Source organism: Geotrypetes seraphini, chromosome 13 (genome assembly GCF_902459505.1).
Source record: "Geotrypetes seraphini chromosome 13, aGeoSer1.1, whole genome shotgun sequence".
In the NCBI taxonomy this organism is placed as follows: Eukaryota; Metazoa; Chordata; class Amphibia; order Gymnophiona; family Dermophiidae; genus Geotrypetes; species Geotrypetes seraphini.
Window position 1 is genome coordinate 17,715,718 of NC_047096.1, and position 13,038 is coordinate 17,728,755.

Sequence of the window (13,038 nt, forward strand, 5' to 3'; positions counted from 1 at the left end):
AGACTGAGATACTGGATCATCAGAAAGGGGGGGAGGGGCAATAAAGCCAGAATGCCAGGAGAGAGAAGGCTCAGGTCCACCATGGCTTTTCGTTGTAAAGTTCCTTTATTAGCAGTCATTAACAAATACATTTTTGTTATATTGGGTCCTTCTGGCCTACTGTGTGCAACAAAATAAGACAACTTTATTTTTATAGGGGAGGGGAGTTGGGAATAGCATCACAGGAGAGATTATTGATCTTTTCAAGATGTAATTTTAGTGCCTTTTTGAATCCATCCCCTGTATGGTGCACTCTTTCTGTATGTGTACATTTTAAGGGGGGGGGGGTAGAATTCAAGAAAAGTTGTTTAAAGTTAGATAAAATATTGTGCACTGAGTATTAAACTATAATGATTATTATAATATATGACCCCCTAGCTCTCTAGTACTTGAAGCTGGGTTGGGCAACATGCACTTTACAGATTTAATCCTACTATTTTTGGCTCTGATGCTAGGGTTACTAGGACCGATGTTCAATATGGCTTGGTTTTGCCCTAAATACAGTATCCGCATAGAATTGCAGCTTTATTTTTTTCTAAGAAAATTAGAATTACAAGCCTGTCCAGGTAATAAGGCGAGAACAACTCAGCTTTTCGCTGGTCATAACTAGGGCAAGAGGGGCATTTTCCCCCAGTAAGGGGTGGTGGGGGGACTGTTATGTGCCCTTTGACATCTGAAAAAGCAGCAGGCTGAGTTTTGGGGAATTTCATTCCCCAGATCTCACCCATTGCTTTAAAGCGGTGGTTCCCAAACCTGTCCTGGAGGACCGCCAGGCCCATCGGGTTTTCAGGCTAGCCCTAATGAATATGCATGAAGCAGATTTGCATGCCTGTCACTTCCATTATATGCAAATCTCTCTCATGCATATTCATTAGGGCTAGCCTGAAAACCCGATGGGCCTGGTGGTCCTCCAGGACAGGGTTGGGAACCACTGCTTTAAAGCTGAGCAGCTTACAATAACATGGGAAATGAGGGCAGATAAAGACCTGAACGGCCCATTAGTTCTATCCATTAAAAATACATGATTAATTTAGCTTGTCTCTTCTTTGATATTTCTGGGTCATAGACTGTAAAGTTCAGCTGGTATTAAACTAAAATGTTGGCAGGGCGTCGAGGACGAACCCTTATTGCAGTTTTCCTCTCAATTGGTAAGAATAGTTCAGAGAGCCTGCTTTTAAGTTTATTCTGTTTGAGTTGATGTAAAATTAGAGTGGTGTCTCTTCTAAAGAGGGCGGAGATCATAAACTATTTTTTGTTCTTTCCTGCCTCGGAAAAACCAGCTCAATCAGGAATAGTTGAGGGGAAAGCCAGGCTTTGTACAATCCATCAGTGACGATGACAAAGCGAAAGCGCAGCTCACAACTCGCCTCCTCCTAGGGGGAGGAATCCGAACTCCAACCCCTCAGGCCACTGCCGAGTTATCTACTCCCCCCCCCCATCCCTTCCTGCCAACTTTACAAACCGCCCAATAGTTGACCGCAGCAGAAATTGCCAACCAATGGCAGCGACCCGAGCGTCTCCCCGGCCCAATAGACCTCGCGCACGGACTGTGACGCGCCTCGAGGTCGCTATAAAAAGGGCCCGCGAAGACGCCTGCTCCGATTTTGCTGTGTTGGCGGAGACCCGTAGCGCGTCTGCAGTCGACGGAGCCGAGCGGAAAGCGCGCGCCCCCCCCCCCCGCGTTTCCACTCCCTTACTGAGTTTTTAAATCACCCACCCGTCGCCACTGTTTTGTTTTTTTTGCCCCCCTCCTCCCTCTTTCTGCTGAACCGTTCGGCCGCGAAAATGGTGAGTAGCGACCGCCCACCGAAATGGCGCCAAAGGAGCCGAGCCCGTGTTACAAAGTTTCACTGAAGTCGCTGGTGACGCTTGTCACCGACCGGAGAGCAGAACTGAGCGTTACTCTGTAACACGCTGTAGCAAAAAAAAAAAAAAGGCTGGTTAAATAATAAAAAGTTGGCTTTAAGAGGATCTTTAACTGAGCAATGCTACTTTGTGAGTAGTGCGTGCTCACTTTTCTCTCTTTCTTGCACTGTTACTTGGTGGTGAAAGTTAATATCGTTAACTAGTGTAGTGGCTGTGAAGGTGGGCAGGATGCTCTTATATAAGAGTTCAGTATTGCGTCTTCTTCCCGGCATTTTGTTTGCTGACTCGTCTTTATGATTGCGGGGAGGGGAGGGAGGGGGGAAGGGTGAGGTCGAAAGGCGTGAAAAGCTTTTTCTTGTCTCGCGCCAGTGATCAAATGTGGATCGTTTTCCAGTTTTTGTCCTCCAGATAGCGGGGTTTGGGTGGGGGGTAGTCTCTTGGATCACGAAATACATTTGGTGGATGGAGGGGGGGGGCGCAAATAAAGCAAACTCGGTTCTTTCCGCTCCCGCCCCCCCCCCCCTCGTTTCCGATGCTGCGTTGAGTAAAAAGTTAGTCGGGACATGGCCCATCCTGTTTTCTATTTTACACGGGAGACCTTTAGGATTCTGTAGTTTCTGGGAGGGGTCAAAGATCGCGGTATACCTGACGCACGGGAGATATTGGTAGCTTCTGGAATTAATAGGTGACCAGACCTCTTTTAGCTCCTCCTCTAGCCCTGACAGATCAAAAAGTCTGCTGACGTCACATGCAGGAAATTAGGGGTGGCGCCGAGTATTACAGCCTCGCTTTTGGCCAGACGGTTAACTTTGCAGATCTCTAAACGTAACTTGCAGGGTCTGAGGAAAGGGGATGGGACTCTTATATAGTGCCTTTTTATTTTTTTGCACTACACATTCAAAACTGTTTATATATACACTTATTTTGTACTTGGGGGCAATGACTTGCCCAGGGTCACAAGGAGCAATGCCAGGATTAGTCCCACAACCTCAGGGTGTTCAGGCAGCAGCTCTACTCCTAGGCCACTCCTTGCTAGACAAGTTCCTGCTGAACCAGAATGTACGTAGGTAGGGCTAATCTCAGGGCGCTGGTCTTTGACCCAAGGGCTGCCGTGAGAGCGGACTGCTGGGCACGATGGACCACTGAGTCTGACCCAACAGCGGCAATTCTTATGTTCTTATGAGCATGACAGTGTTTATAGAGCCATTTTTGATATGGTTTCTCAGCTTCTCCAGTACCATAAAACTGGTTTCTACAGGTGAAACCTGTACTGCTAATGTTTAGATGTAGACAACTTTCTAAACATGGCGGGCATCCACACTGCTCCAACGAACAGGAATGTTTAGATATAAGCACGTTACTGATTAAATGCCAAGGGTGATAGATGTCTGGAATACCCAGTAGTTTTTTCAGATGACTTTTCAGAAACTACTAATCGTACATATTGCCCCTTTAAAATTTTGTTTAGCAGCAAAAAGTTTAAATTTTTCTAAATGCTGTCACAAGGATTCCAAATAAATTAAGCCTTTTGCATTTATATTAATAAAATACTGGCATAGCTTTTCTTGTGTACTCCAAGCTTCTTCAGATTTTGTAGCCACATTGTACTGTGAACTAGAGAATGACATAGAGAATGACACAGGGTTAATCTGTGGTTAACCATGGGATAAGGACGAATGTTCTCGTGTCATTCTCTAGCTAGTCTTAAAACAGGCTGTTTCAATAAGAACAGCATTTATAATAGTATCAATATGTAAAAAAATAACAAATCTTAGACAATTGGCAACTGAATTTAATGATTAAAAAAGAAACCTGCAGAAGCTGCTTTTGGATTTAAATGAACTACTGTTAAATGATATTTGTGTCTCGTCTGCCTTTGATATGGCAACAAGTCTTGTCTGCTAATTGGACAAGTATTACTTGCAATGTCCTGTCAGGGGCCCAGGTGTCCAAGTATTAAACTGTTAACTAGAGATTGGCACAGGGCCAAATTTTCCCCTGTCCCCACAGGAACTCAATTTTCCCATTCCTGCGAGTTCTTTTCCTATCCCTTCCCCATTCCTGCAAACTCTGTCCTCATCTGCACAAGCCTCAAAACACTTTGAAATCATAAGTAGCAACATTCTAGAGCTCAGATTGTGATGTCATAATGCCTCATTCTACCAATGCATAAGCTCTTTCTTCATATGCACAAGCCTCAAACACTTTGAAATCATAAATAGCAACATTCTAGAGCTCAGATTGTGATGTCATAATGCCTCATTCCACCAATGCATAAGCTCTTTCTTCATATGCACAAGCCTCAAACACTTTGAAATCATAAATAGCAACATTCTAGAGCTCAGATTGTGATGTCATAATGCCTCATTCCACCAATGCATAAGCTCTGTCCTTATCTGTACAAGCCTCAAACACTTTAAAATCATAAGTGTCTGAGGCTTGTGCGGTTAAGGCAGAGCTTACAGGAATGGGGCAGGGCTAGTAACCCCCGTGGGGATGGGTGAAAATTTGTCCCCATGTCATTCTCCACTGTTAACTGCAGCAGATTCATCCATCATTACTGGCATCAAGGGGCATTTCCAGTATTTTTTTTTTTTCATATTGTTTAATCTTTCAGAACAGTAACAACTAAAATTCCAAATAGAAAAATACAGTTCAGTCCAACCAAATGACAAAATGAGCCACCCTGTGTGACTTGCATTTCCAGTACTTAATGGGTACTTATTTTCCTGTTCATCTACTACAGTGCTGAAGATTCTCTTCTACACCCATGTCTGAAAGTCAATCCAATTATCTACCTAGATGATGTAGAAACGCAGGCAACTGAATCTTTGGGAAAGTTGTACCAAAATCAGATCAAAATGGAAGGCTTTGATTTACTGTCTAAAAGCTGTATAGAATATTGTCCCCTTTTATACTTTAATAATTTTTAAATGTAACATCCATAAGCATTCAAGGCTGATGCAAATGAGGATAGTCCACGAGGATGGGAACTGGCAGGGATGGAGATGGTGCTCACAGGTCAGGCTGAGGCCAAACTTTGCCTCTGTCGTTTTCCACGGTAAACTTTGTGAGATCTTTGTGGATGACTTACTCTTGCTTTAGAGGCTGTCCTCAAAGCCTTTAAGAGAGTACAAAGACCTTCTAGTGATGTCCTGTACTTCAGCCAGCTGGAGGGTCCCATGGTCTGTTTTCTGTCCAACTGTCCAAGAGGCCTTTATCAGTGCTAATGTTATGTAAGGCACAAGCCAAACGGGAGATGTTGCTCCAGTAGATGAATCCACTGACATATCATTGAGCCTTCCACATCTGTAAAGAACAGCATTTAGAGCCAAGACTTATTGTCTGTCCAGCTTCCTGGGTACCCCATGGATCTTAGGCACTCCCTAACCTTTCATGGATTCTGAGGGCATGTCCTGGGCTTCACAGGCTCTACCCATGGAGGAAGCTTTTATTTTAATTTTTCCAAGGCATGGTATGGCATAGCTGTAGACTCCAGTGAGGGTCCTCACCTCACTCTGCAAACAGAGGGAGCCTACGACTTCAAAATGGCCTATGCAACTCTTCTCTCAAAAGGTTTGCTGATCAGTGCTTCCTTGTCGTATCCATTGAGAGACAGTGTGGAGTGTCGGTTCATAGTCATTCGCGCGCAGGACTTTGGCATGCTGATATTGCAGTGCAGACAAATTGGCGCAAGACCCCAGTGCGCATGGCCTGAAAAGTTACTTTTAAAGAGCTCAGATGTGAGGTGTGGGTGGGGAACCCCACCCAGTTTGCTTCATACTCTTCGCGCTGCCGTTGGAGGGGGGGGTTTGGAACCTTCCATTATAGAGTTAACTTAACTCTTTTTTTTTTTTTTTTTTTTTTTTAGGAATTAAGTTTTCTCTAATGTGGTGGGTTGCATCCCCCACAGTCCCCCCCCCCCCCCCAGCGGCAGCGCAAAGAGTATGAAGTAAACCCACACACCCCAGTCAGAGCTCTTTAAAAGTAACTTTTTAGGCAGCATGCTGGGGTTTTGCGCCAAATTGTCTGCGCTGCAATGTCAGCGTGCCGAAGTCTGGAGCGCTTTTGTCCCATCACCAGTTTAGTCAACCCTGAAAATACCGTCTCCAAACTTCTGCTGTAATATTCATCTTGGGCCCTCAGTATTCCTACTGGAGATGGAAGGCAGAATGGTTGGGCTAGGTCCAGAAAAGAAGTTGAGAACAGACCAGAGATCCTGCAAATTGACTACCTGCTACCATATTGACTAGAAGCCAGAAGTCAATATGGTAGCAGCAAGTTATTAGAGTTAGCTGACATCTTTTTACTAGTAGTTGAGGGGGAATAGTTACAGTAGATATTTCCCTTCCCCAGGAGCAATGGGGGTGAAGTGACCTTCCTCAAGGTCAAGGAGAATCAAAGAACAAAATTTGAACCCTCGCTTCTGGTTGTTGTTTTTGTTTTTTTTTAGCCCACTGCTCTAACTAGTAGATTATTGGTACCAATGCCAGTATGAGAATTTTGAAGCAAATGATTGCATTCTGTAATGTATTGTATTTTTTAATCTTTTTATTACTAAAAACAGCCAGGTATGCCTAGATTTAGTTCCCATATATGCTCAAATATAAGAAGTTCTGAATATAAGTCGAGGTATTCTCTCCCCCACCACCACCACAAAAGGAGGAAAAAAGATTGACTCTAATATAAGCCTGGGGGGGGGGGGTAATCATGTACCCTGCCCTGTACCTTGTCTCCCTCTCTCCTGATGTCTTGCAGGCCTCTACCAAGCCTGCTGTATGACCTGGTGGTCAAGTGGTAGGACAGGACAGGAGGGATATGTCCTAGCCAACTGGTTTTTTTGTGTTTCTTTTGCCTTCACCCATGCACCTTTTTGAATCCATTGTGGTCCAGTAGTGTACTGGGCAGAAGTGATCTTTCTGCGCTCTTGCCCCACACTGAGCCCCTCACTGAATGGCTGCCTCGAGTTCTTGCAGCCCAGCGGTGTACTGGGCAGGAGTGACCTTTTTGTGCTCCTGTCCAGCCCTGAGCCACTCCCTGGATGGCTGCCACCAGGTCTCACAAGTCCCATGCGAACTGTTGGCGGCCATTCAGAGAGCGACTTGGCGCCAGGCAGGAGTGCAAAAAGCTTACTCCTACATCACTGGACCGCAAGAACTCGCAGTAGCCATTCATAGGGGCTTGGTGTGGGGCAGGAGTGTGGAACACCGCCTGGTACACTGCTGGACCACCAGGAATTAAAAAAGGTAGGCAGTAGGGAGGTAAAACAATTCAGTCGGCCGGGAGGGGAGGGGTTTCCGACCCACCAGGTCTTACAGCAGGCTGATTGAGGTCTGCAACAAGTCTGGGAGGGGGAGCGCTGACTCTAATATAAGGTGATACACCCATTTCTGTCCCAAAAATCTCATATTACAGTATATACAGTATCCACTTTGAATTTAAAAGCATGTGCAAATACTCTATTGGTTTGGTATCTTTCACCAGGTTGTGATCTGAGCTTAAAGTATCATTCCTTGGCAGTCATTCATTCCCCATCAGCAGAAATATCCCAAGAATGTTTGTCAGTTTTCAGCCTAGTCTTTGAATATTTTTTAAAATTAAAATGTTATTAAATTTACAACAAATACAAAAGGAATCATAACCAATAAGAAAAACAGTAGTAAGAACAAGCAGCTACATTCTTAGTTGTTACATAGCTCAAATTATGATAAGACTATAAGAATGACGTAAGTTCACAAATGTTATAGAAGGGGTAGCATTGTCTAATGGACTGACCTAGATTGGGAACAATATGTATCTAGAGTACTCCAACTTATAAGAAATGACAATATGCGATTGTGCTTTAATCCAATGATTTCTTCATATGAATACTTTTTTAAACTCATCTGGTTGTACAAATTTATGTAATTTTTTTATGCTATATGGACATGGTCCAATATGTTCTCGCTTATAACTATCTTTTAAAAGTAATACAATGAGAGAATGTTTCTACATTTTGTTTGGAAAAGGTCAAAATAGGATTTCTATATTTCAGTTTTTGGGTGTGGTTTTTTGTTTTGTTTTGTTTTTTGCTGCAAAGATCTGGCATGATCCCTATAGATCTTAGATAATTCTTGTTATGCACATTTTTGAAAGTCTTAAACTTGGCTGTCTCAAGCATATTAGAATTTTTAGTAGTATATGATTGCATTCTATATGTTCTCTAGGTATGCATAGATTTTTATAGTTATCCTCATTGAACTTAAGGCATATGCAAACTACAAGTACTAAAATAATGTATTTTGAAATGGCCAAGTTAGGATGTGTTTGAAACTGTATATAGCCAGAAGATTGCCTAAGATCTATAGGGAGCAAAGGTAGAAAACAATGCTGGAGCTGAACAGTTAATTTAGTGTAAGCTGAAATCATAATTTTATCCCAGGACAAGCAGGCAGCATATTCTCTACATGTGGGTGACGTCATCCACAGAGCACCGTCGCGGACAGCTTTTCAAGCAAACTTGATTGAAGATCTCAAAGTTTGCTAGTGCTGCCCACGCATGCATGTGCCTTCCTGCTCCACTAGAGGGTGCATCCCCTCCTCGTGGTCTTCAGTTCTTAGTTTTCCGCGGAGCCAGAAAGCCCTGTCTCTCATCTCTGCCTTTCTAGCACCGCGGCTTCTTTATTTTGTTCGGGAGTCACTATGCAGTTTGTTTTTTATTTTCCTAACTCGTTGGTGTATTTTTGTTTTCTTCGACTCGGCGACCGGGGGATCCCGGCTCACCGTGGCCGCTTGGCCTTGCGTGGCTGTCTCTTAAACTTATGTCCCAGCCTCTTACTGGGTTTAAGAAGTGCTCCCAGTGCGATCGGGTTATTTCCATCACAGACCCGTACCGCTGGTGTATTCTTTGCCTGGGTGCAGACCACCCGACGGACTCTTGTCCTCGTTGTGCCACTCTCCAACCTTGGGCTCTTCGCCGTCGTAGGGCCAGGATTACGGAGCTTTTAGCCATGGAAGCTTCTCCTGCTTCGACCCCGGTCTCGGCCTCAATGTCGGACTTGAAGACCTCGGCCCCAGGCAATTCTCCCTCGACCTCGAAGGCCTCGGCGGTCTCGACCTCGAAGGCCTCGGCTCCGGGTAAGTCCCCTCTTCTCCTTCAGGTTCAGTACAGCTACCGAAGAAGCCTTCCTTGGAGTCTCTGGCCATCCAGACGGTGAGTGTAGTCCCACCGGCCTTGACGAGACCACCCTCCCAAGCGTGCTTCCACCATACGGGAATATTCTTCTTCAAGGTCGCCCTCGGTGGAATGCACTGCTGCACCTACTCTGCCTTCTATGGTCACAGTGCCGATATTTGAGGAGGTACTGAAGGCGATCATCTCCTCGGCATTTGCTCAGCTTGCACCTGCCTCGACCTCACACGCTGTGGACCAACCTGAGCGTCAGGTTGAGGTTCCTCAGGGCAAGGTGTGTCTGTCTCGGTGCCTGTCATCTGATTCCTCGCCCCTTCCATCAAGGCACACTTGTCCCTCGAGCCGACCTCGGTTGAGGTGCCTTGCAAAGTGTCCCTGGGACTCCCCCTTGAGATGGGGTAGGTCTCCTGGTCCTTGCACTACCAGGTCCATTAAACCCTCGGACCTCACCTTGTCAGACTCGAGTCTGCTGCGGTCACCTGTCCGATTGGGGACCCCACTCCTCAAGGCGCCGGCCTCGGGAGACCCTGCTTCCTTTTCCCGAGGTTTGTCTTTGGGATGTGGTTCTCCGGGAGTCATTGTCGGACCTCAGTGGCCCAGACCTCGGAGTCCTCCCCTCCGGGGACTTCTAAGTGCAAGTTTTTGTCGACTCCCCCCGTTCTTTTAGCGGGGCTTCCTCGGCATCCATGATGGTGGATATGGATATACCGGTGCAGTATTCCAGGGAGGCTTCCCCCTCCTTTTCCGCTGCCTTAAGGTCTCGTTCGACCACTCCCCATGAGGGACATTCTGAGAGCAGGCCCTCTTCTTTATTAGATTTGTTCAGGATATGGGGAAAGCATTAAACTTGGAACTCCAGTCGGATTCCAAGTATACCAAGGAATATTTGGCGGAGATGGAGCTTCCCTACCCTCCTCGGGAGTCCCTGCGGCTTCCCTTGAATCCAGTGTTGCAACAGACTTTCTTTCGCAATTTGGAGATCCCTTATGTGATCCCGGCTATTCCATCCAAAATGGAGTCTCGGTACTGCACGGTGCCCTGCAAGGGTTTTGAGAAGGCTCAGCTTTCCCACCAGTCTTTGGTGGTGGAGTCTATCCTCAAGAAGTCTCACCCTTCCAAGGTTTATGCGGCTGTTCCCCCGGGCCGGGAGGGCCGGACTATGGATAAATTTGGGACATCTACACCTGGGGACATCTACTACGAACTGGCTAGACTCAAGGTGACCAAAGCCATGGGACTGGACAATCTACACCCCAGGGTGCTCAGTGAGCTGCATGATGTCCTGGCAGAACCACTATCAGGACTCTTCAATCTCTCCCTAAGTTCGGGGAGAGTCCCCATAGACTGGAAAACAGCTAACGTCGTTCCACTGCACAAAAAGGGTTGCAGGGCAGAGGCTGCAAACTACAGACCGGTGAGTCTCACATCAATAGTATGCAAACTCATGGAAACACTAATCAAACATAAATTAGATGCAATCTTGGATGAGGAGAATCTACGGGATCCCAGTCAACACGGATTCACCAAGGGTAGGTCCTGCCAATCAAATCTCATCAGCTTCTTTGACTGGGTAACAAAACAGCTAGACTTGGGAGAATCCATGGACATCGTATATCTAGACTTCAGCAAAGCTTTCGATAGTGTCCTGCATCGCAGGCTGTTGAGCATGATGAAATCAATGGGGCTGGGAGAATCACTAACTACATGGGTCAATGACTGGCTGAGTGGTAGACTTTAGAGGGTGGTAGTTAACGGTACCCTCTCTAAAACATCGGAGGTGACCAGTGGAGTACCGCAGGGCTCAGTCTTGGGCCCACTCCTTTTCAACATATTCATAGGGGACCTAACTCAGGGGCTTCAAGGTAAGATAACATTATTCGCTGACGACGCCAAACTATGCAATATAGTGAGAGATGGCAATTCACCCGATAGTATGACACAGGACCTACATTTGTTGGAGCTTTAGTCCTCGACCTGGCAGCTGGGCTTCAACGCTAAGAAATGCAAGATCATGTACCTCAGCAGCAGAAATCCATGCAGAACTTACACCTTGAATGGTGAGACCTTAGCTAGAACTTCAACAGAACGAGACTTGGGAGTGATCATCAGCGCAGACATGAAAACTGCTGATCATGTGGAGAAGGCTTCATCTAAGGCAAGACAGTTGTTAGGTTGCATCCGCAGGAATTTCGTTAGCTGGAAGCCTGAAGTCATAATGCCATTATACAGAACCATGGTGAGACCTCATTTGGAATACTGTGTGCAATTCTGGAGGCCACACTACCGAAAAGATGTGCTGAGAGAGTCGGTGCAACAGATGGCCACCAGGATGGTCTCGGGGCTCAAGGATCTATCGTACGAGGAAAGGCTGAAAAATTTGTGGCTGAACTCACTCGAGGAACGGAGGGAGAGAGGAAACATGATCGAGATGTTTAAGTATATTACTGGCCGTATCGAGATGGAAGAAGAGATTCTCTTTCTCAAAGGACCCTCAGCCACAAGAGGGCATCCGCCCAAACTCAGGGGCGGGAAATTTCATGGCGACACCAGGAAATATTTCTTCACCGAGAGAGTGGTTGATCCTTGGAACGAGCTCCCGGTGCAGGTGATCGAGGCAAACAGCGTGCAAGAATTTAAGAGCAAATGGGATGCCAAGGGAACCTGTCACCAGGAGTGGGATCCCTAGGATAGACTTGGGGGTGGGTCAGTAGAGTGGGCAGACCTAATGGGCTATGGCCCTTATCTGCCATCATCTTCTATGTTTCTATGTCCTGGTGCGTACAGACAATCAGGTGGCAATGTATTACATAAACAAGCAAGGGGGTACGGGTTCCCTATCGCTCTGCAGGGAAGCCCTTTGTCTTTGGCAGTGGGCGTTGCGCCACAACATCTTTCTTCGAGCGGTGTATATCCAGGGCAAGCAGAATTGTCTGGCGGACAAGTTTGAGTCGCCTTCTTTAGCCGCACAAATGGTCATTCCATTCTCAGACTCTGCGGCAGGTGTTCGGTGGGGAACTCCACATGTAGATCTGTTCGCTTCGCCCCTCAATCGCAAGTTACCTTGATACTGCTCGAGGATGTTCTCCCCTGGATCGTCTTGAGGCGGATGCTTTCTTTCTCGATTGGACGGAACAGTTCCTCTATGCGTTCCCTCCCTTTCCTCTGATTCTCAGAACCCTGGCACACTTCAAATCGGTCAGCGCCACCATGATCTTGATAGCTCCTCGGTGGCCCCGGCAGCCGTGGTTCTCCCTGCTCCTCCAGCTCAGTGTCGGGGAGCCGCTGATTCTTCCTGTTTTTCCTTCTCTGCTGTCTCGGTCGGGGTTCACTGTTGCATCCCAATCTACAGTCTCTACACTTGACAGCTTGGTTCCTCTCCTCGGGCCTTCCTCTTTAGGTTTCTCTCATTCGGTGAGGGATGTTCTCGAGGCTCCTAAGAAGAGCTCCACGCAACAATGCTATTCTCAAAAATGGACCAGATTTGGTGCATGTGCTGAACATCGTATGGAACCCTTCTCTGCCCCATTGTCATCCGTGCTGGATTATCTGTTCCACTTGTCTCGATCTGGCCTTAAATCGACATCTATTCAGGTTCACCTCAGTGCGATTTCTGCCTTTCACCGGCTGCTTCTTGGGAAACCGATCTCTGTCCATCCGGTGGTTTCCCGCTTTATGAAAGGCCTCTTCAATGTTCAACCTCCCCTTAAGCCCGCCCCTTCCCCTCCCCCCCCCCCCAGTGGTTTGGGATCTTAATGTGGTTCTGGCTCAATTGATGAAACCGCCATTTGAACCTATGGACAAGGCTCATCTGAAGTATCTCACTTGGAAGGTGGAGTTCCTGGTCGCTCTCACGTCTGCCCGCAGAGTCAGTGAGCTGCAAGCTCTTGTTGCGGATCCGCCTTTTACTGTATTTCATCACGACAAGGTGGTCCTGCGTACTCATCCCAAGTTCTTGCTTTTTT

General features: G+C 46.6%; 1 protein-coding gene across 1 annotated transcript in view; it reads left to right on the plus strand.

Moving 5' to 3' along the window:
• Window positions 1–1,673: 1,673 nt before the first annotated feature.
• The window catches only part of LOC117347320 (tubulin alpha chain, testis-specific-like), a 30,727-nt gene continuing 19,362 nt past the window's right edge, over window positions 1,674–13,038 (plus strand). The window contains exon 1 of the mRNA XM_033918087.1: window positions 1,674–1,827. Coding sequence (XP_033773978.1) covers window positions 1,825–1,827 — 3 coding nt within the window. The 5' untranslated portion in view covers window positions 1,674–1,824. The remainder of the gene's footprint in view (window positions 1,828–13,038) is intronic.